General features: G+C 38.7%; 1 protein-coding gene across 1 annotated transcript in view; it reads right to left on the reverse strand.

Moving 5' to 3' along the window:
- Positions 1-25,597, reverse strand: part of LOC5578119 (carboxy-terminal domain RNA polymerase II polypeptide A small phosphatase 1) — a 201,460-nt gene that overhangs the window by 19,722 nt on the left and 156,141 nt on the right. The window contains 4 exon segments of the mRNA XM_021855387.1: positions 10,171-10,324; positions 10,430-10,611; positions 23,920-24,078; positions 24,080-24,159. Coding sequence (XP_021711079.1) covers positions 10,171-10,324; positions 10,430-10,611; positions 23,920-24,078; positions 24,080-24,159 — 575 coding nt within the window.

Consider the following 25,597-nt stretch of genomic DNA (forward strand, 5'->3'; position numbering starts at 1 on the left):
TACCACGCTTGTGCTGTGGATGTCAAGCGAGCTTTTTACATGGTGCGTGAACTCAGCACACTACGCGATCGTTCTTGGTGCCTTGGGACAATAGTTATGCTACTTTCTATGTAGTACGTATGAACCCACACTCATGCTATTTTAAAATTTGTTGAATTTGATTTACTTTTTTAAAATTAGTTGTACGATTTTGATTCAAATGGTCTACCTGTTCAATGAACAGGTTGAACAGGCTGACCAGACGCCTCTGATTTGTCATAGATCAAGGTCCAGTCCAACTAGTAATCCAGACAAGGCTTCACCAAGAATACGTTTTACACCGAGGAACACGTTTTTGTTTCAGGCACCAAAATAGCGCTATTTACTAAATTAAGGGTTGCTGAATCCATTTCCGTTTTCAAAAATATTATATAGTACGTCGTGACGGTTGAAAATGCAAAATTCGACTATTTTAGACAACTTGCATGCAAGTTTGCCAACTTGTATAGCAATTTATTCGCCTAATTTTCTACAGAATTCAAACTTCACGTGTACAACAATTATTATCAACGAAGTTCATAATACTTTCGATGCTCAAAAGTTATTTTTTGAAGGTTTCGAAAAGTATTGTATTTTGCCATATAAGAGAAACGATGAATTTTGTATGGAGACTGCAAGCATGTTACAAAAATCGATTTAATCTAAATTCAACCAAAATATATCTGAAATGAAAGTTAAAATCATATATTGCATGTTAGGATTCTATACCATTACCCGGAATACCATTACCCGGAATGCAATTTACCGGAATACCACTTACCGGAATGTACCATTACCCGGAAAACCCATTTACCGGAATGTACCATTTTCCGGAATGCACCATTACCCGGAAAGCCAAATCTTCCATTTTTGACGACCTTCTTCAATACATTTGTATTAAATATTTATTTTTTTTTTCATTGATGTTCAGTACAAATTATGTCACGCTAACCATAAACATTCTTGACTCCCTCGGTTTCCATAAACACCTGTTCAAAAGACATCTTCAAACAGCTGACAGGGGGGGAGGGATGTTTTGTATAAAGACTTTTCGCATAAGGACGCTTCGCATAATTTTCCGGGTGTACGTTTCGCATAATGGACATTTGGCATAAAGAGAATTATATGCCTTCTTTAAAATTCTACCTGTTCATATATGAAACTGCTTTATGCGAAACGTCCTTTAAGCCAAACGTCCGTATGCAAAACGTCCTTATGCGAAACGTCCTTATGCGAAATGGGTCACCCCCGCTGACAAGTATTTAAGTACACTAGCTCTGAAACGTCGTCAAATTCGATAGATCAAATTTGCCCACAAGAAATAATTTTGAACCGGCGGTATTCAATTCTACCAACCTCAGCTTGATCTTTCTGAATAGCTTAATTTTGCCCCAACAAATATTACGATACCAAAATTTAATTACACATGTCATTTATTTGCGATTTAATTAGAAAAGAATTGCCTGATAGGGTGCAGAGCTACTTGGGCACTTGCATGATTCACTTTGGCATAGGAGGTTATTCTCGGCCGAATTATCTGAAATTTTGCAATAAGAGGCACTACAGTACGACGCACATTGTGGCCAAATATGAACTAAGTAGTTTTTGAAAAACCCCACCGTCGAAGTGAATCAAAAGTGTCAAGAATAGGATCCGGCTCCATATAGATCGAAAAACTATGTCTTAAGCAACTTGGACAAAAAATCGACGTGATTCCGTTGTTGAGTCGTTGCAAGCACTCTTATATGGAACCATCTAGACCGACACGACGAAAATCGCTGCAAAATTGCGTCGCTAATCCACACGCTTATCAAACTCTAAGACATCAAACTTTGCATGCAGCGCATGTGCATGTCGCTAACCCGTAAAAAATCGCCTTGATTTTGGGAAGCCTTTATGGTTTGAAAAAATCTAAAAAATCAAGACGAAATTAAGAGTGCCTTAGTGATCGAGAGTAAGAACAATGTGACGTCCATCTCTGGATTCTGAAATATTGAACCTCAATAGATCTACGTTTCCTTTGAATTTCCTTGATTGCGCTATTTTTCTACGAATGTCATAACTCTGAATGTCTGTACCCCGAATCCAGGATAATATACTAGAAAGAATAGTAATCAATCATAACAAGAAGATATTTGGTCATTTTCGACTAAACACATTTTGCCAAAAAATCCGAGATCGGTGGAACTCGAAAGAACCGCCAACCAAATGAAGAAGGGTAAATATCAGATGACCCTGAATGGGTCATTCTAGAAAAAGGGATATACGGAGGATTCGGTTGATCAACGTTTACAGAAACGACTTTCGGTGAATTGACACTCGGCGAAAATTAGCACAACCAATTGTGTTGCAAATTCTAACCATTGTTTATTAATTAACATTTGGACACTTGGAGAACCGACGGTCGAATGTCAAAAGTAAAGTTACATGGTTGTAGCCAAATTTAGCCAGTTTAGCCAAGACATGCTGCAAAGATAAGTTGAAAGAACAGCTTATTTTTAAAAGAAGGGTGAATCATCTATGAAATGCAAATATATGAAGATGGTCCATATTGACATGATCAATTACGAAGATATCTTAGACTCCTCTTCGAGGCTTACGTATTTTGAAGGAAGAACCTCCCCTGTCCATTATCGTTGGTGATCATTATAAATATTTCATGTCAAAATACTGACCTGAAGGACCGTAAAACGGTTAAAAGGACGTTAATGAATAAGGCGAGAAATAGAGAAATAATTTTCCGGTAAATGGTCCTTCCGGGTAATGGTTTTCCGGTAAATGGTTCATTCCGGTAAATGGTTTTCCGGTTAATGGTCTTCCGGTAAATGGCATTCCGGGTAATGGTTTTCCGGGTAATGTCGGAGAACCGCATGTTAGGTTGATTAGATCACAAAAAATGATCAACCATACATTAAATTTCATGTAAACATCAATCGAAACAGTATTTCATATAACTTTGGCGACCTGTAGCTAAAAATTGTGACGTGCTGGAACATTTCTGAGAACGGCATCAGATACAGCGACCCCAAATCTACTAGAGACACAACATTTGATCCTTGAGATATGTCATTTTTGTTTCGCTGTGTTATCAATAACCCCAGAAATCTTTAAAACGAAATTCTTAATAAATCTGTCCAAGTCCAGGAGGCGGCGCTATTGAGCATGGAACTTTTGTTATGCGTATATCTCAGTAGCCTGACCATGGCGTCTTCGGCAGCGTTTCATGTTTACTAGCGCATTCTGGTTGCAGGAATTTATTGGCTCAAATAATGATAGCCCTTGAGTAACTGAACAACTTTGCCGAAAACGCCATCGTTATGAATGGTTAGGTTTCTAAGATATCTGAAAAACTAAAGTTTCATGCTGACTTGCTCCGCCTGGTATCAACATTATGAATCAATTAGCTCGAACAGTGGTTTTCCTTATCTTACTGAACAACATTGCCCAAGACGCCATCATTCTAAATGGTGAGGATCCTGAAACATCTGCATCTGATGACAAAAAATCTCGTTTTTTTTTTAGCTTTGATAATGATAGCCCTTAAGCTACTGAACAACTTTGCCGAAGACGCCATCTTCTTAAGCGGTCAGGCTCCTGAGATATCCGCAAAATAAAAGTATCATGCTCACCTGGTGGCAAAATTTTGAATCGCCTAACACGAACAATGTTAGCCCTTGAGTTAATGAACAACTTTGCCAAAGACACCATCTTTCTAAATGGCAGGCTCCTGGCATATCTGCAAAAGAAAAGTAAAAGCTTCATGCCCACAAGTGCCAGCTAGCGGTCAAATTCCGAATTAAATGGGGTACCACAAGATTGGGCTCCACCTCCAGAACAAATTTACTATCGCCATCCCAAGTTTTGAAATTATCTGGGTTTTGATATATAGTGCTGTTCTGAATAATAGCAGCGCATGTTGATTTTCATACGAAATGCTCAACTTTGACATGCTCTAGTTTTGTTTCCTTTCTAGCAATCAAGCTGAAATTTTCTCTACAGAACTACAAATATGCTCAATTTTGTAATAACAAAATATCATTTTTTTCTAAACCCCTGCCAGAAAATGAGATACTAGGTAAAAAGTTTAAAAAAATAGCAGTTTTTTATTTTAAAATTTTTCTTCTACAAATATTTTTAACATTTTTGGTTTAGGTTTACGTTTGTTAATCAGGTGGAGGTTATTCAAATAGTAAGCGATGTAAAATGTAGGAACCCAATGTCAAGCCGAAATTCAAATTTTTAAAACTGCTATTTTTCCGAACAATTTCACCCACCTAGTATCTAATTTTCCGGCAGGGGCTCAGAAAATTCTAAAATTTTGTGTTTACAACATTGAGCATATTTGTAGTTCTATGGAGAAAATTTCATCTCGATTGCTTGAAAGGGAACAATTCTAGAGTATGTCAAAGTTGAGCATTTTGTATGAAAATCGACATGCGTTGGTATTATTCAGAACAGCACTGTATATCAATTTCAAATTTACTCGAATCCATTTTTGATATTACCGCATTATGAAGGCACATACTGTAAGCAAAAACTGTGGAGTATTGTTCTTAACAAGATTTTCGTGTACAAAATACAACAGCGCAACAGCCCGAAGGTTAAGGATCCCTGAAAATGGAGCATGAAATTAGAAAACATGGCTATTTGCTGGATAATCTGGTTTAATGAAAATCTCTCTAGTCTATAGAAAGTCTGTTCAAAATTTTCTATAAAAATTATGAAGAATACTTTGAGAAATTTTTGATGAGAACGTTGGAAGAAGTTTTAAAGGATTTTAATGATGCAGGAAATTTTGTGAAGAATATCCTGAACACAGATAACAGACGTTGAAGTCCGATTGTAAAACTGTGTAAGCCAATTAATGGTAATTTTGAATGGCAACACTAGTAGCAATATCGTAGTGGCACTGTCATCGCTAAGTTCCCATGACGATGTCAGTGGTGAATATGAAATATTTCAAGATACTGATATTCACCACTGATTGACGCAATTTGCTGTGTGGCGGCGCTAGTGATTGCAAGGAGTTTCAATTTAAATATTTACACAGGTTTTCAGAAAAATGTTGTTCTAGCATAAACATCTGTTATCTGTGTCCTGAATAATTCTCTAAACGAATTTCCCCATAATCCATTGAAAAAATCCTTTAAGGAAATGCTAGAGCCCTATTCCATGGAAAATATATCATGAAAACCCTGGATGAATCGCTAAGAAGGCTGTGGAATCTGGAAGAAATGTTTGGCACGATATCTTTAAAAATAATCTAGGAGAAATTATAAGGTTTTACGTTTTGAAGTTTACATGTACACGACAAACCCGTGTCAAATTACAAATTGAAATTAAAACTGCGAAAAGAAACCACGTGCTCCGGTGGGAATCGAATCCAAGACTCCCTATTCGCTAGGTGGGCGCTTCAACCTACAAGCTGCGTGGTTTCTTTTCGCAGTTTCAATTTCAATTTGTACAATGGTTTCACTATTATGGGTCATTTCCATTTGAATTGCATGCAGAACAGAGTGACTGATAATCGTGACAAGGTGACCCATAATAGTGTGACCACTGTACATTTGACATGTGTTTCGTCGTGTACATGTGAACTTCAAAACATCAAGACCTTATAACAGCAAGATTCCTTAGGCGGGAATTACCTATAACTAGACCATTAATTAACTGTGTAGGGAAAATTATTGTTCGAGGAAGGCTTTGAAAAGTATTTTTGGAGGGATCTCTGGAGAAATTTAAGGATAAATTCCTAGAAAAATCTCTGAAGGTATCTTTTTTTTAATAAACAGTAGAGGAACTCCTGAAGTAATTCTTGAAAACATCTGTGAAATACAACAGGAAGTAGTCATAGGATGAATTTGTATAAACATTCTTAGAAGATTCCTAGGAATAATTTCTAAAGTATTCCTCTGAAAAATACTTAGAACTTCTGGAGAAATTTCTGAATAAGTTTACATATTACAATTACAGAAAAAATCTTTGTAAGTTTTTAAGAAATCATTGATAAATCAGGTAAAGAAGCGCCTATAGTATCTTAGTATCTGTAAAAAAAAACTTTAACAGGAATTATTGGTAGAATTTATGAAGAAATTACTATTAAAATTCCTCAAAGGTTTCTGAAACCATATGTATATTGCATGAGGATTACGATTCAAGTTCTTCTGTTGCATTACCGCAGAAAATTCTTGCAGATATCCCTGTGAATGTAAAAAAATGTCTGGAAAAGTTTGTGGATTCTTCATACAAATTTCCGGTATAATTGAGGTTTTAAATGGTGTTGAGATTATTTCATGATTGGTTTCAATGTTGAAAACAGATTACAAAACCAAATTTTCAAAATCTTCTGTTGATGCCAGATATCACTTAGAGCAGTCTAAATTGAAAGATCGACAGGCTTTTCGAGCAGTCCAGTAGAAAAATATATTCTAATAAGATTAGGTTGGGATATACGATTAATATATGATTAATAGTTATTTTTATAGATCTTCGGGATAATCTCGGGTTTCCCGCTCAAAACATTATTCTGCAGACTATAAAGGTTCAACAAGTTTTCTAAATGTTATCATTAGTTTGCAAATTGCTGTTCGTTTAATATTATTTATTATCGTTATTTAAGTTATTGTATTGGACAATAAAATGAGTTTTACGTGTATTGTGTATGGACCTAATTTTCCGTCATTTCTCCCTAGTATCGTGTGTCAACTTGTCCTGCAATTATGACAACCTCACGGCACCAGCCCCATGGGCGAAATTAGCTTCCAAATCTCAGAAAAAAAAGTTTTAATTTTCTAATATTTTTGTTTTTTTTTTCTAATATGTTTGGGTAAGTGACGCCTTTTTCAAGGGTTTATGTTGCATGTATTGGCGTCTTTGTCATACAACGAAATGTACCCTTTTAAGTTTTGAAGAAATCCAAGAAATATCAATTGAATAAAAAAAAAGTTAGAGGGATTTGCTGAAGGAGAGCAAAAGATGTATTTAACTAATTTTTTTGGAATGATTTCCACATATTTCTTTCGAGGAATTCCTTGTGAAATTTCTTAAAGCATATTTAAAGAAGTTGTTGAAGAAACAATTTAAACATTCCCGGAATGAATATCTAGAGATTGGCCAACCCCTGGAGAGGTCTTTCGAATGGTTAACTCATCTAAATAGTTCAGCTTTAAGATTATGTTACTCATAAGTTTGATACCCAGTTGCGTTGAAAAGAACACATAGAACTTCGGGATTCTTATGCAGGAATAGCCATCACGAGGTCAGTGCGACTGATAAAACGAGAAAACTACGAAACAATCTGTTGTTGTTGCTTCAGTAAGTATGATACGTTATTCGCAAGGTTTCATAGACAATTTTTTTAAAGGAATTTTTGGAGAATTTCTGGAAGAACTTCAAAAGTTATGTTTTAAAGAATTCCTGAAAAAATCTCTGGCGGAAATCCCCTAGGATTTGGACAAGGAATTTCTCGAAAAATCCCTGCATGAATTCCTATAGAAATCCTTAAAGCAATCCTAGGACAAGTTGACCAAAGAACCTCTCGAGGGTCACTGGACCAAATCCTTGAAAATTTACCTATAGCCATGTCTGAATAAATCTATTAAGGAAATCTACGAAAAATCACAGGACTTTTGAACTATTTCTGGATGAGCCCTTAGAAATAGAATTTCTCGAGGGATTTCTAAATGCACTACCGGGGAATTTCTCCGGGCCTTAATGCGCTGATTCTACGAATACCCTCTTTTCCGAAAATTTGTTGACATTTTACGGAATTTGGTGCCTTCCTATAAATGAATATGTTTAGAATTAAGAAATGCTATTGCGGCGCTTATTTTAAATCCACATCCAGCGGTGGCGGTAACGCGCAGATAATATGCGCGCAATTCAAACGCGACGTCAAAATTCAAGTAGGCTTTGATTTGTTAGTTCTTCAAGGACGCGAATGTTCCGAATTTGCTAAATCTGAAACAGTTGATGATGTTTATAGTTACTGCGACGGTATATCGACATTTTAATATAATCGCATAACGTGGATATTTCTTGCATCGCACAATATTTATTTTTAAATTTAAACGAGTGTCTGCCGTAAATCAGTCCCATCTGTAAATAGTGGGCATCTGTAATAAAATGGGCTGTGAAGTTTCCAAACTCGATTTCTATACAAATACTTAAAAAAATCCAGGATATTTAAACACGTTGAAATCTCAATAAAACTTTCAGAAATTGCTTTTAACTTTAATATCTATTCGAAAAAATATAATGATGACCAAAAACAAAATTTATTTTTGTGTTACACGGTATGGAAACCTGTAGTGGGACTGATATGCGGGTACTTTTCATTATGGGACAATCCGACTTGGTGTTTTTTTTATTTTTTCTGAACAAATCATGTCGTTCCATTACTGCAGTCGAAAGATTATCGGAAGATATGTTGAAAACGGAACTCAACTCAATTTAGACAACAATGCAGGTGAAACTGACTTGCGATTCACGCACGCTCAAAAGAGTTCTGGAAAACGTGAATTGTAAAAAATACACCGTGAAAAACCATCATCGTTCCCGGAACTAGGCAACGCGTTCACATGAACATGATCTAGTTCACGGTGTATTTTTGCTTGTTGACGAGATCACGTCTGCTGTTCACGGATACGAGAACGGATTTTTTTTTTCTGTGCGGCAGTGATGGACCCACGAACTCGTATCATCATAGTCATAGCTCATAGTGAGAGACAATGTTTTAAGCGTATCGGCAATGAACTGTACAACAAATCTTTCTAAAACTTCATTTTACTTCTTCTTGGCATTACGTCATCACTGGGACAGAGCTTACTTCTCAGCTGAGTGTTCTTATAATCCCTTCCACAGTTATTAACTGAGAGCTTTCTTTGCCAAAGTTGCCATTTTTGCATTTGTATATCGTAATGGAAATTCCCTTGACTTCCTTGGACATAGAGTATCGACGTACCACTCTATGCTCAAGGAAGTCAAGGAAATTTCTATTACGAAACGATCCTGGACCGACCGGTAATAGAACCCAAACAATTTAAGCATGGCTTTGCTTTGTAGCCGCGGACTTTAACCACACGGCTAAGAAAGGCCCCTTCTAATACTTCATATTATAATAATCGTTGAACTTGAAGTCGTTTGCAAAATGTTAATGATTCGATAGAAATCGAGTATTATGTTATCAAATTCTTATTTCCAAACACTCAATGTTTTCTGTACCCCATCGGAAATATTTTTATTTTTAGTTATGAGAGTGAGAAAAGTAACATTACTAGAAAACGCGCCCCTTTTTGTTTGATTCCTTGACTTTAGCATGACCGCCCTTCCATGTACATAATGCTCGCAGGGATGATTCAGTCAAAAAGGGGACCCAACACACAAGGAAAATCCTTGCCAAGGAAAAGACGCAAAACGTCTTGGCCGTGAGCGGAAAGTTGATGGTATCCCCCATCTACTTTCTCTACAGACTACTTATACCTATTTCGTATGTTTTATGCGTCATTTGCGTTTGTACTATCTGACTAGTTAAAAATCGATCATTCAATGTTTGGGGGGAAGGAATGTTTTGTTCGTACTCATTCGATGTCAACTAGTACCTATTTATAACAGAAAAAAATCCTTTCGGTAGCATCATTCCAATCACCATTGGATAGCCCTTTTATGGGTTGGTTCTCTAAATAATCACAAACACACAAGCTCCCAGTCGTTATCCTTGAACCTGAATAAAAAATGAGTGCCAGGATTCGTTTTCCCGGTACGCTCCTGGAATCCGATATGACTCATAGGTATGCCACGTCATGCAATTCTTGTAGCTGGCGTAAGTAAAAGCATAATTCTTATGGATTGAAAAAGGAATCGACCATGGAGTTGGCTGCAAAGTTTGGAACTAGCGATGTGTTTGGAATACGTAATATGATTCTGATTTATGGCTTGAATTAATTCCAGAGAAGAAACTACAGTTTTCTTGAAGGTCTGAGTATGCAAAAGAAAAAACAAGTTCTAATTGGTTTAATAGGAGAAAGCCTTTCAAAGGCACGGATTGTTATTCTTCCCTACAAATGCATCTTTTCAAACAGAAAATTTACGAAGCGACCGCCTTTTCTGAGCTGCCCCAATGTCAACATCAATAAAAACGCAATGTATACTTACAGCATTGTCCGGATGGAAAATATAACTAGCAGGTGAATTATCAACAATAACTATCTTTTGTAAATCTCTCCCTAGTTTGTTCAGATCCTTCACATAGTTGCCCATGTGATAGACGCACGATTCACGAAATAACCGCGCCCGAAACACGTTCCACCTGCAATTGCAATTCAATTTCACACGTGATTAGACACATCATCGTTCATCACCGTAACGTTTAATCGTCATATCGGTTAGCAGTAGTACGGTTAGGAATACTTACTTATCCAACAGGTCCGCCACTGGATCGGCGTACTTGGCCAGCGACGCCGTGAACAGCACACACTCGTACAGCTCGCCCATCTTCTTCAGGAACTCGTCGACGTGCGGTCGCTTCAGGACGTACACCTGGTGCACGGTTCCATCTATCTCAACTGGCACTATGAAATCGGCGTTTGGAATTGGCTGCAATTAGAGATGGGAGATGGCGGGAGGGCCATTAGTAACAGAGCACATGAAAAGTAGCGTAATTAGGAGGGTCCGCACCGGGCCCGTGTTTCCAGGGGTCTCGAAATCAGGGTAATAATTTTTCATAGCAGTAAATATTCAATCTCTAACAAAGTAACATGTAAACAGACAGAGGAAAATCAGATTGAAAGAGTTTTTTTTCTACAAGAAAGAAGTCTGCAACCAGACACTTAATAGAGTACACAAATATAACTCATGGTCTCATACCCTGTTCTCCCCGGAAACACCATACAATATTTTTTCGGGGAGGGGCCAGTGCATATAGCACTTAACACATGTAGCAGAAGTAGCCTAGGCAAACTGCTCCTCCTAACCGGCTTAAACAATGTTACAGGGGATCAGTCTCGGCAGCGATAATCCTCACCTGGTCGGCGCGTCATAGGCGCTGTAATTCTAGCATAATGTGAGTGACAACCGTAGTTACTAAATTTCAGCACTCGGCATCCGCACACATTCTATGGATTATATTATAGGGGACGTAACCCTTCCGCATGTTGCGAGCATGCGATTTCTCACAACAATGAAACTGGGGCAATCGAACACGACATGCTCAGCTATTTCCTCCACATCAGCACAATTGGGGCACACAGGAGATTGCCGAACCTATGCAGGTGCTGCTTATACCCGAGGAGGAACAAATAACTCCCCAATAACTTATGCATACCATTTTTTGGTATCATACCAAAATTAGGTATTGTTCAGTTGTCAATACCTCAATTTGGTATTATAATGGTATTGAAAAAAATCTTTAAAACAATTAAAAATACTTCATTGAGGTATTAAACAGCTATTGAGGTCTGCTGGAGGTATTGAACTACAATTGAAAAATTTCATTTTTATATGAAAATCCATCAAGTATTATTGAGGTATTGCAATACCTGATCTAGTTATCAGTTTGGTGTTCGTAGAATATGCTTGAGATATTATTTGAGGTATTTTACCTCTTATGCAGGGCTAATTCATACCTCATTCAGGTATGTAGTATTGGAAATTATTTGGTATGGAATACCTCAATTTGGTATTCAGTAGTTATTTTCTTCTGCTCGGGTAGCAGAGCTGCCCAACGTTCGGCCCGCGGGCCGCTTCTGCCCGCTGCTTCATTTAGTGCGGCCCGCGAAGAGTTTGAAGAGTCGTCTCATATCTGGCTCACAGATGGTTATCAATTTGAAGTTAGACAAAGAAAATCCCATTATTTCCTTTTCTTTATTTAAATTACAACTGAACACTCTAATTACAAATAAAAAAGTGAATGTTGAGTTAGTTGTTTCTTGGCAAACCACGAATTAAGAACTGTTTTTCATAATAATTTAGTTTCAAAAAACCGTTCGAAGTTCGTAATTTGAAAGACCATTTTTCATAAAAAAACTAAATTACCATCAAGCTTTAACAAGATTTGTTGGTCAAATTCGTCAAACAAAATCTCACTGAATTAAAAATAGGATTTCTACAACATCCTGGGTGTTAATTTCGCACACCTCTGCAAGGTATCCATACTAAATCTTAGGCATGTTTATTTGAAATATTAGGATGATCTTAAGTTTTCTTAGACAAAATTTTCACAAAATCATGAATTTCATGGAAACATTGGATAGTATTCTCACGAATGTTAGAAAAGATTCGGCAATATAATTCTCACAAAATCATGGTCAGGGCATTCACATAATGCTAGCTGGAACTCTGGACAGGATTCGTGTAAAAATGCGAGACATCAATGTTAGATTCCTGAACAGAATTTCGAAATAAATCTCTGTTAAGATTGTGACAGATTTTTTTGTACAATTCTGAGTAGTTTTTTTTAAAATAAAATCCTGGATTGCATTCTTATAGAAAACGTGGGAAGATTCACAAAAAACTGGGCTAGATGATATAATTTTTAGCACAGTTTCTACAGAACCCTCAAAAAAAAAAAAAAAAACTTGGCAGCATTTTTTCTTCAAATTCTTGAGAAAAAACTTCTTTCTGCAAAAAAAACTGCAAAAAAAATGGCCCGCCATCCAAGACTGATGCTGAGATTTGACCCGTGTTTCACAAAGGTTGGGCAGACCTGGCTTATAGCAACCATGTCCTGACAGAAACTGCGTCAGGTGGAAGTTCACTTCCCCATGGTTTCTTTTATATCAATCTGACACATTTGGTATTAGCCGATGTGTCCATTTACCTTCAATCGCTGCCATTTTTGCTGCCAATCTCTGATCGATGTCTCTTTACACGCGTTGTGGGCCACTCTGCTACCTCTTTGGTTGAAACATTGACCATCTTCCTTGATGATGATCCTCGATGGGCGTCTTCCTGGCTATGATGCAAGCGGCCTCTTTAGAAACCGTTCGGTATGCGCTTGTTACTCTGAAGCACATGATCCTATACCGTAAAATGGGGTGTTAAGGACACGTGGGATTTTAAGGGATTGAACTTCTCAATCAAGTTCGACAAATCACAAAAACGTTGAAAGTCGATATATAAGTCATCTGAAATGCTCAATTTAATCGGAGGATTGTGAATAGCATTATGTAATAGGAGCTGTCTATTATTATTAAGTATTGTGGTTTCTAGATATTGAAAACGTTTCAGAACATTTTGGTTCGAATTCTATAGGCTAAATACATTCATCTACCAACCCATGAAAAATATTTGAGAAAATTTCGCGAGTAACGTAAAAGATAAGTAAATTTAATTGAGATCATAGTAGAAACAAAAACTTCTTGAAATTATATCTGGGTGTCGATTTTTAGGAACTTTTATTAAAAAAGTCTCGTTTTGAAAATATATGGGGTGTTAAGGGATTATCTTTTCTAACTTTTCTATGTTACTAAACTCATCAGATTTATGCCGTAATATATTTCAGTATAGTTTTGGATTGTTCCGTGAAGTTAACCTGCAATGTAAAGTTAAGGGATCTTTTTCGTAAGTCACTGAATATCACCAAAAATGACTTATCTCAAAATTTGTTAAAATTGGTAGGAAAATTTAGATGAAAACTGATTAATGTGAATATGGGGTGTTCATGATAATATTTTCAAGTTATTTCATCACATTGGTGAAAAGTATGGAAATAGGAATGATTATCTTATTTAAGATGGGTTTGAAGCTATCTTTCAAGCACTACCTAGGTCCTAGATTAACAATTAGTAGTTTACGGAACAAGTTGCAGAATGATGATTCTACAGCACGAGTCGTAAATTTATCCTACGAGGCTTGCCGAGTAGTGCTGTAAAATCGAGTTCGTAAAAGAACACTTGAGGGTATCAGAAATCATATCGGAATGCATTCACCATCATTTTACAATTTCTGACAAATTGTTGTGTACTGATTAATTACGCAACTCAAAACAGTTGCGTGATGAGAAAGCGTTGCGTAATGAATCATTACAGCATAGGTTTCAGTTGCGTAATGACTATTTCCGCACTGTATACTTCAGTGCAGGAAAGTAGGCCGTTTCATGACAGATTGGCGTGATGAAAAACAGCCCACATATCTAGTTTCTAGAAGTGGCCAAAGGAACGTGGACATATTCCTGTGGTCGGAGCTATTCGGGTGGATCACTGGGTCAGGTCGGGTAAGAAGGGTACTGTGCATTTGTGCCCCTGGAGGTAGGCAAATTTCAAGTCACAGATAATTTCTGGAACCGGTTATAATGTGGCCACTACATGACGGAATTTTAAGAAAATTGCATCAGTGTAAACCTTATGATGAACGATTGAATGGGATAACTATGAGTTTTGCGTTTGATTAATACTACAAATGACCATTGTTGGATCCCGGGACGCCTGAAATTTACAATAAAGTGGCCAATTTGTATCTGAACATCTGTGGCAAGCTTACGGGAACGCATTTTAGTGCACAATTATGTTTGATTTCTACTTTTCGAGAATTGAAACGTTTTAGTATCCAACAATTCTATAGCCGGTTCTTCCGGACATTACGTCCGAATGGCCACATCCGGTATATTTAAAACGGTGCAAAACTCTTTTTTTATAATTTTGAATATCAGATCTTAATGATTTATGCAAATTAAAATGGTTGTCATTGAAAATAAATAAAGGAAACTTGGCATGTCCCAAAAAATAGCCCTTTTTTATCCGACTTGACCCAGTAACCCACCGGAATAACTCCGGCCACAGGAATATTTCCAAGTTCCTCTGGCCACTTCTAGAAACTAGATATGTGGGCCAGTGAACTGACAAAAAATCATTTTAATCCATTAAGAATTCTCTGAGCGGTGAGGGTTTCAGTATTTTTGCTTTCACTCAGGCCTATACGGGTTAAAAGGCAAATTGGACACTTGCCCTATTTAAACTTAAATCATGTTGAAATTATCCTTCTTTTGTCAAGTCATGACATGGTTGCTCTGCACTGTTCTGGGATACGAATACTGCATATAAGTATAAAAATCTTTTCAAGACAGTTGTGCGATGCACTGATAGCGTGCTTGAAAATAGAATTGATATGTATGAGAGATTTAGCAATTAAAATAAAACGCTTAACGTTTTCAGGAGTTCCAACTTGAATTATATTGAAGTAATATCATCTTTAGATTGAAAAAAACCTTTGGAGTGGAAGGGACACATGAACGATATTGAGCAAAATAATATTTTTTTGCTGTTGGCAACATATAGTTTTATTTACAAACCTCAAATTCCTTAACACCCCATTTTGCATTTTCGTCAAAAATCACACATTTTTATGATTATCTCAGAAATCTGCCATAGGATCGTCTTCATTGTAATTGGCTTTTGATAGACACGCCGGGAGAATGGTAGGACTGTATTATGTTCAATTACTGACATACTAGAAGTTGCTCGAAATTTTAGTAGAATTTTTTATTCATCCCTTAACACCCCATTTTACGGTACTTACTTTCCAACCGCTTTAGTTTTCTGCTCATTATAAGCGCGTTTGACTAGACTGGTCTTCTATACCTTACACAGTTCGAACGGAACGTGTAAATTTCTGAGACATATAATGCACATAATTGGAGCGTGGAATATCATGGATTTTTACATGATATGTCATGTAAACTTCAATTATATGTCATGTAATTTAGCAGGATTCTGTGTGATTACATGACATATAACACATTTTTACATGATTTCAGGCTTAAATTTACATGACGTCATGTTTACATCGCATAAATGAAGTTTGCATGACGTGTAAACATCATTATTTTTGATTGTGTAGTATGGATAGCGCCATGCCTGTTAGGAGCTTACAGCCATTAGACATCATCCTCCAAAGCACCGCTACAGCCGTAGACGCCCTTTTAAAAGCATATTCAACGTGGCAAGAGAAGCTGAGCTTGTCATCGGTCATTACCCCATGATGCCCAAGATATCGCTTGGAATCCATCCGTTGGAAAGGGCAGCCTCAGTACGTCATCGTACATCGCATTCCATAACATGGGGCCAAGGATTGAACCTTGAGGTACTCCCGCGGTAATTCGAGCGTTTTTCTGCCCCTTACACAACTGCACCGGTACCTTGAGGCGGTGAAGTACGTGGACTATCGCTTCCCAGCTTGTGCTGTTGAACGCATTCTTCACATCCAGAGTGACAACCACACAGTAACGGATATCGCTTCTTTTATGCTTGATTGCCACCTCAGCCGTCTAAACGACCGACTGGATAGCATCCAGAGAAGATTAAGCTTTCCTGAATCCAAATTGGTTATAGGACAGGCCGTCCGCACCTTCCGTATACGGTACGAGCCTGTTGAGGATCAACCTTTTCAAAAACTTGCTCATCGTATCTAGTAGACGTCGGTGGGCCATCTGGTGGTTTTCCGTCTTTGGTAGTAGCACCAATTGCTGTCGCTTCCATACATCCGGGAAGATTCCTCGATCTATGCTACGTTGCACCGTTTTCGCAGTTGCTTCTAAGGTAACATTCGGGAAACCATCAGGTCCCGGTGCCTTGATTTTACGACTTCGGCCAGCTCTTCATTCGTCACCTTCGCCACTTCTTCCCCATCATCTGCCGCATACGGGATGATGCGGGAATAGTACATTGATTATCGATCGCAGCAACTCAGGCGACTTCTCTTAGGGTGCTATTGTGTGGGTGCGAAAGGGTTCATTACACAAAGAGCGAAACTTTGGAATGCGATTTAACCTCCGAAACCGTACAGGGTGCGTCCCTGACGCTTCAGAGCGTAGACAACATCCATACCGGTAACGGTTTTACGCTTGGCGTGTTCAGTGTAGGTAACGGCATCACGGATGACGTTTTCCAGGAACACCTTCAACACACCACGAGTTTCCTCGTAGATAAGTCCGGAGATACGCTTGACTCCTCCACGACGAGCCAGACGACGGATTGCGGGCTTGGTGATACCCTGGATGTTATCACGCAAAACCTTGCGATGACGCTTGGCGCCTCCTTTTCCGCCCCAAGCCCTTTCGCACCCACACAGCTATGTCACCTTTGGTCTTAGCCATCACCTCTCTGTTAGCGTCACATCACGGACTCGAGTTGGCACTCTGGCATCAAAGCATGCCCGTTTTCGAAACTTGATTTCCTTTTTGAGAGCTAACTTTGCCTCTCTAAATGCTTCACTGCGTTCTCCTATTTGTGCTTCGGATCGCTATGAGTATAACCGTCATCGACGTGTCAGTTCATGGTACCTTAAAGGTTAGGACTACAGAAAGTCACGTCGATAATCGATTCTGCACCATTTCTGCGGAAGGTACTCATTGTATCCACATTTGCCAGCTCGACATTTCATGCGGCCAGGGATTCCAACAATAGTTGGCCTCTTGGGTTGGTGCAGCGGCTACCCCACTCCACTGCCCATGCATTAAAGTCGCCAGCTATCACCGCTGGCTGCCTATTAGCTAGTTCGGCTATCATCCTGTCGACCATGTGGGAAAATTCCTCAATCGACCTCCTTGGGGGCGCGTAACAACTGCAATAGAACACACCATTGATTTTTGCTATCGCAAAACCTAGCTAGAGACTACTTCTTGGATTGGGTATCGTATTGTCGTCCCTATAGCTGCTAGCTGTTGAGACCCATCCGCACACCCAGTTCCCGTTGTTGGCTGGTATGCGGTATGGGTCCGATAGTGACACCACGTCGGTCTTCGTATCCAGGACTGACTGCCATCTCAGCTGTTCAGGTGCTCACTGCATCACAGAGGTTTAAATTTAACTGTGTTACTTCCGTTTTGGCTGCTTTGATACTCCGTTAAGTGTCCGTTGTTTGCTCTGTCCACACATATTAGGAACTTAACGATTTGCTTACAATCGCTTGTCTTATGAGCTTCGGTGCCGCATTTTCTGCACAGTTTACTTCTGTCGGGACCATTGCAATTTCACGACTTATGGCCCTTCTCGAAACACTTGAAGCAAATTGCAGGATGCTGTTGTATGCTCAGCCGGCAAACCGAACAGCCTAAATGAAATATGCCAAAGTTCTTCGCTTTGTTGGCCTCTGCAACCGGCCCTTTCAAAGGAGGATGGCCTTGCTGAATGCGTCGATGCCAGATGCTCTCTGAGTGAAGCCGAGACCTCCGCTGCCTCGGTGACCTCATCCCAATTTTTACACTGGAGAGTCGCTTCTGCGGTCAGGGATCTTACATTAACGTCGTCGCCAAGTACTTCTTGTGCCAGTTGCTTATACACTGCACCCTTTTGCTTGGCGTCCTTCTTTAAGACTAGGATCATTTCACCAATCCTAGTCCGCCTTATGCTCCGCACATCTGCGCCCAATGGCGATAACTTCTCCGTGCTTCGCATTGCCTTTAGAACCTTGGCGTATTTCGCTTCCTCTGTTTTGATAACGAGGGCCTTGTCTAAGTTGCTACGTTTCACTGTTTTAGGGTTAGGATTCTCCTTGGTCACCGCTTTGCAGCTAGGACTGATGGTCGCAATTTCAGTAGACTTGTTTTCAAGTCCTTGCTGATATTGCTTTTGCTATTAACAAACTCAATGATAACATCGAGTTGCTAAGCAGCCACCTGCATTTTCGGGAGGCGATTGACATCATCCAATCATGAACTTTGTATGCTTCTTCTTCTTTCTGGCGTTACATCCCCACTGGGACAGAGCCTGCTTCTCAGCTTGTGTTCTTATGAGCACTTCCACAGTTATTAACTGAGAGCTTACTGTGCCAATGACCATTTTTTGCATGCGTATATCGTGTGGCAGGTACGATATGATACTTTATGCCCTGGGAAGTTGAGAAAATTTCCAACCCGAAAAGATCCTCGACCGGTGGGATTCGAACCCACAACCCTCAGCTTGGTCTTGCTGAATAGCTGCGCGTTTATTGTCACGGCTATCTGGGCCCCAACTTTGTATGCTGGAACTATGAATAATATTCATGAAAACATAAACACTCTTCATGGATTTAGTTATCTACCTTTTATGATTCCCATTTTTGATATTAATTGTGCCAACTTAGGTAATGAAATCATAAAGCAGGATCCGGAATCATGAGTACAGTTAGTGAAACATAAGCACTATTCATGAATTTAGATACCTGTCATTTATGATTCCAGTTTTGGTGATGAAAAGTGGAAACTTGAGTCATGAAATCATGAAGCAGGATCTTGAAATCATGAACTTATTTCATGAAAACATGCAAACGTCAATTCAAGCGTGTGCTAGAATAAGGGCGTAAGTAAGATGATCGATTTCTCTTCATCGATCTTTTCTTCTGTGAATAAAAGTGACAAGATGCAAGTTTGTCAGCATTCTTTCACTCGAAATCGCTAGGCAGCGATGCAATCTTACGTTGTGAGATGAAAAAATGCTGACAAGCTTGTATCTTGTCACTATTATTCACAAAAGAGAAAATCGATGAAGATAAATCGATAATGCGACTTACGTTCTTATTGTAGCACACGATCTTAGCATATTTGTCATAGGTAAACAAATATCATGAAGATGGAGCGTTCCGGTTTTTGTGCCAGTAGTTTCGGAATGAACTGTGAAAAGTGTCAACTTTACGACTGCCACATCTTTAGCAGTAACGCGAACATCAGATGGTTAGATTTGTACGAAAAATGTTATTTCAAACTTCCATTGAATTGGCACATCGTCTTCGGGCTGCAAAATAATGGTGAATTGTATTGGATATGGAGAAGTCCTAAACGATTCTGCGGGTGTGGAAAGTGGTATAAGATCATCCGGCTGCCGAAGGTTTGTGTGAGCTGCGCTATTGTAAAATGTGGAGAATGCCTACAAATTTGTCAATTTGCCTTCGTCAATCATTGCCCGGTACTGCATAATCAGAGTGAAAGCTTGCAAGTACATTTTCGAACATTTAATAGCACCGGGAGTTTAATTGTGTTCTCGAGAATGTCATCGATATGATGGCAAAGTTCCGACGAACATGGTCTTCAAATTGACCTCTTCTACAAATTTATTTATAATTTCACTGCACAACACTACCGATCGCAACAGACGTGTGAAAAGATGAATAAGTTGAAAAAAGTGACAGTTAGATTGGTGTAATGCCCTGACCCCATAAATTCTTGATCAATAGTCATGGTTTCATGACTTGTAGTCTTGATATTATGGAACATAAAATTTCATGATTTCATGATTCCGGCAATGCATTTTTTTTCGTGTACTCGGTGCTCCGTGCCTTGTCCATTTGTATCGCGACTGGCTTGAGAGTCGTATACTGGACTAGACTAGACTACGCGACGCTGAAGGCGTCCTTACAGTTGAGATCGATATACACGTATGTGTCAAAGGAAACAAAATCTAGTGGAATAAAATGGTATAGTACTGAATTATGTGTTCATTTATTTATAACATTTTGTCTACTAAACGACTTCAACAAGAGTTGGATACGAGCTCCATGTTTTATATATGTAATCACATATCGACTTAAAGAAAAATAACAGAGGGAATTCGTACCAGTTGTGGCTATAATGGTTCCCTATTTGGCCATATGTGAATTCTCGAAAATTCTCTCTTTTAAATGCTTTAACTTTAAGATATATTTGATATCAAACTTTTTAAACACACAAAATGATTCAAAATTTTGAAAATTTAATTACCACGTATGGCGAAATAGGAAACAGTTATGCCCATAAATGGTGCACCTACCCTCCTTCGATTTCGATCATTTGAACAGATTAATGTTTATTGTATGTTGGCGTAGTGCCACATTTTGGGCCCCCAAAATTGTCTCCGCATAAGGCCCCGAAAACCCTAGCTACACCACTTCGCAGGAGAATGTTGCTGGTCTGGTTTGTGTGTGTCATGTTTGAGTCTAGACGGGGAGGAAAAATGTATACTCCCTAGAGGCGTATGGAGATTCAAGTGTAGTGGGGATAATCGAGTACGAAAAGCAAACCCAGAAGACGAACGACCTACGGAAAGGCAACAATAGGTACAGTAGTCAGTGACGACGATGACGAAGGATAATTGCATTAGGCAATTATAATGACATATTGTATTCGCGTTACGGGTTACTTCAGGTCTAGTAGCGCGTAATGTCGTCCATGCCCTGGTAGCAGTAGTCTGTTGCTTGCTTTTTGATTCGCTTCATTACTGATATCGTTGAGTTACGAGGCGGCCGTGACTGAATCGTAGAAAACAACGATGACTTAGTCGAATTAGTGCTGGTTGTGCAAGTAAGCTTTTATGACATGAGGCTCATTGAATTTAAGCCTTTATATTCATAACGCTAAATATGATTGACATTTTAAAAGAGTTATGACCAATAGAACGTTCTAGAGTTTGTTATATAAAATAGTCATTATAAAATGCCATTTGAAACAACATTTTTAAGCTATATTAAGACGATTTGAAGTAACTACCAGCGCTTTTCAAAATAGACGGCGCGAGAATTTCTTGTGCCACGCATTATATGGAGCGAGAAATTAAAATCCTAGAGTTGGTTGTCTGTCAGTAATGTTTCACCGAAAAGTTTCATTGAGCACTTTGACATGAATGGCGAATATTCAGCAGAATATTCGAGGAATTTTCGGTTACATTCTACTCTTCTAATCCGTGGAATGTTCTGGAACTTTTGAAATGTCTCACAGCAGAATAAGCACAACAACAGCTTTTAGGGCTGTATTGTTTTGAGATTTTATCATAACAACCACATTTAGGCAAAGTGTACATTAGAGTACAGCATGGGTATAAATTTAGGCGATTTTGCAGCCATTAGTACCATCCGACGATGTCGGCTAATGTTAACAATATGTATTATAATTATTACCTACTTCTTGACATAACATCGCCACTGGAATCAAAGACAAAGACTGTAACGGAGAAGCAGACAGCTATCAATCTTTAAAAGGTCATATGTTGATTATCGCTTGCTAATTTCGTTGGAATGTGGCTAGCCATGTTGAGTAATTTAGTTGATCAGTAATATTCAAAGGTGTGAAGAAAAACTACCGCTACGTCGTACACTTATTGATGAACCACTAACTGGCAAGCATTTATTCATACAGGTTAACTTCCAGCAGTGTCATCCATATGCTAGTACTGAAACTGAAGTTGATCAAATCCGCTAAACTAACCAGACCATGAAGCTCTCTCTCTCGCCTTGTGATGTGGTCAACGTGGAAGTAATTATCGTTCTCCATCGCGTGTAACGACACAATAGAATTGTGCAATCTGCTGCAGCAGTGCACCTACAGTCTTCCCTCTTTTGGAACATTTGATCCAAGATGGGTGGTTGGTGTTAGGAGAAAATTACTGCGGTTGCATGCTGCAGTAAGCTATTCCCCAGTAAACTATTGTAGGTAGGTATCGTCAAACCACCTTATGCATAGTTATGTGATTGCAGATTTTTATTTGCGATACCAAGTTAAGACTACATGGGGCAAAATCATCTTTATCAGATCGTTACTTTGGATATTATCATTTCTTCAATAAAATTACAAATATTCATCACAGAACACTCCAGAAATTAAATTCAGTTAAGGAGCTGAATTCTTTTCTCGGCAATCTTTGATTTTAATGAAGATCGTTTATTTTTAGGCATATTTTATTTTATTTTTGTTTTTCAGTATCCTGCAAGTCTGTTATGCTTTGACATTTTTGTGTTGTGTAAAACATTTGCCTTTTGTTAGTCCTATGAAGCTGTTCAGTTATTTTTTGTGTCACTTGCAAAACTTTTATATCTAACGACTATAAATTTAGAGAAACTGCATTTATGCGATTTGTAAGTTTTTTTCACTGAGGAGGGAAGGAAAACCAGAAATATTCTTCTTCTTTCTGGCGTTACGTCCCCACTGGGACAGAGCCTGCTTCTCAGCTTAGTGTTCTTATGAGCACTTCCACAGTTATTAACTGAGAGCTTACTATGCCAATGACCATTTTTGCATGTGTATATCGTGTGGCAGATACGAAGATACTCTATGCCTTGGGAAGTCGAGAAAATTTCCAACCCGAAAAGATCCTCGACCGGTGGGATTCGAACCCACGACCCTCAGCTTGATCTTGCTGAATAGCTGCGCGTTTACCGCTACGGCTATCTGGGCCCAAAACCAGAAATATATTAATGATAAATTGATAGCATATAAAGTCATCAACTTAATGCTAAAATAAGATATATTTTCAACTTGCTTGGACTTTTCTCGTGTACTGTCACCTGAAGAACAGTTTATAGTCAAAATGTATTTGAAATGTTATAGAAACATTTTATAGATCGTTCGTGTGAAATTTAAGCTATCCTGCTAATACCGCCCACTTTTCTAAAAAGGGCCTCCCTTAAGACGATTACCATCAGTAGCAAAGACACGCATACCAACCTCGGCAAGTTCTCCAGTGTAAATCTATCGTTTCAAAACCACGCCATCGAGCAAAAATGTACACTGACATTGAATGAAAGTTATTTAATACACGCCACATACTAAATATACACCACTGGCAACAACATAACTGCAATAATTCTTCGACCCTGCACTTCAATCCTACCGTGCTTTTTTTCCACAATGCACTTTCCATACTGATTGCCTACGATGATAGGCTGTTTCGATTCACGTTTCGCCCTTATGTTCGCCGAGGCAGGTTCATTTCAGGGTGCATAAAATGCAGTGCTTTCCCGTCGCCGCAATGAACTTGAACTTGAAAGGATTCTCCCGGCTCTCGCTGTCGTTCCGTTCAACTTTATTATATAAAATAAAAATAACCCATGCCAAATTGACCTTTCACCACTCGGCTGAAGCTGCTCTTATTACCGAACTCGACACAACAGTGCCACATCAGCATAAATAAAAACAGCTCATTAAGATAAGGTCGGAAAAAAGATACATGTCTATCTATAGCCACTTACCTTAAAACTGCTATGCACTAGTGTTTCGTCTAAGTCTATCACCATGCACTTCCGGTGCATATCCGAGTGTCGGACCTGTGGCAGCAAATACCGAGGCTGGCCCTGGATTGGCGGGGGCGTGATCGAACCATCGATGGGGGTCCCATTTTGGTTGGTTTTTCGTTCGCGCATTCCGCCAACAGCAGAATATCGTCTCGAAGAAGCCCCGTCTGGGAGGTTTTAGCCTATCTACATTGTTCACTGGAAGAAGAAAAGGAGAAGAAAATGGGACTAAATTAGTATAAATGTTATTGAACGAAGGATTGATTAGTAAATTTGTATGAACTTTGATTGACCAACTAAGATTTTTGACATGTCTTTAAAAATCGAAATCAACGAAGTATAAAAGATTCAGTATATTCACATAGGACAGAGTTTCCCATTTTTTCAAATTATTGCCCCATTGAGAGTTTTATATTTTGGAATATGAATCACCTTGTATGCTATACTATGTAGAAATTTAGACATGTATTGAATCATAAGTGACTATTGAAAGTGCGTTCTAGAAACAACTCTTCAAAAGGCGAATATCAAATTTTATGATTTTCCATTAAATTTTTACGATGATTTATTTATTTGTTAAAAAGTTTAGTGAGAATCAATTCGAATTTAATCCGAAAAGTTCTGGAAATCCATTCCTTTGGTGATCCATGACTCATATTGGAAAGCAGAAAAAATATGCATGTCCGTACAGTCAATTCTACCTCGATTCAATTCTTCTAGATTTGATGTGGCTTCAACCCTTATGTTTGTACAACGGAACGTGTCGTGCATATCATCACTAAAAAGATTGTTTGTATAGTCCTGATCAGCCTTTCAAATTCCCCATGAATATTGGACAGAAGAATGATAGGCTCATCATTGAGGCAAAGGAATGAAAAATGAACCCAAATTCAGAAAAAGAAGCAATCATTATGAATAAACTCACTAATGAGAATGCTCCCTTGAAGTGGTTCTATCACGTAAAATCCCCGACATCCATTCGACGATGGCTAGCTACAAAAAGAAACCCCGAAAAACCGCATCCAATTCCCCCATTGACCGCACACCGGCACTAAAGCAGTGCTAGCAGTGAGTGCAATTTACTGCAGCCATTAGAATATGCCTCACTACCTTGTGGTGTACCTTTTTTCCAGCGGAAAACGTGATCTTTTTGCTGATTAGATAGCTTATCTTTCCGCAAACATGAAATCGCGTTCCCATTGGGGCACCACCACCGACAAATACGCCATTAGTACTGAGGCCCGGTCAGTTATGGTGCTCCGGTTCTGTGCCTGGTTCGTGTCCGACAATGTATTCAGGGAGATTACAAAACTGCACACGACTCACTAGAGATTGTTCCGTTTTTCTCCAAATGCACATCGCCCGACCAACAACATCCTTCCAGCCAGTCAGTGAGTTATTAACAACCACAACCGAATGCGATTTACGACGGTTAGGCGTGCGACTCGCAATGGGCTTTGCAGTTTTCGTTTCTTGTGGCGTTTTTTTACATTGAAGCTTTCGTCACAAATGTTGATTCTGAACGCTAATTCAGGCTGAGTCATCAAAAAACATTTACGTTTTTCCAGAATCTTCATGAGCTATTGGAACTATTTGGAGTTTGTTGGAGCACCTCATTGGTTGATCCGCAACAGTA

The sequence above is a fragment of the Aedes aegypti genome, chromosome 3 (genome assembly GCF_002204515.2).
Source record: "Aedes aegypti strain LVP_AGWG chromosome 3, AaegL5.0 Primary Assembly, whole genome shotgun sequence".
NCBI lineage: Eukaryota > Metazoa > Arthropoda > Insecta > Diptera > Culicidae > Aedes > Aedes aegypti.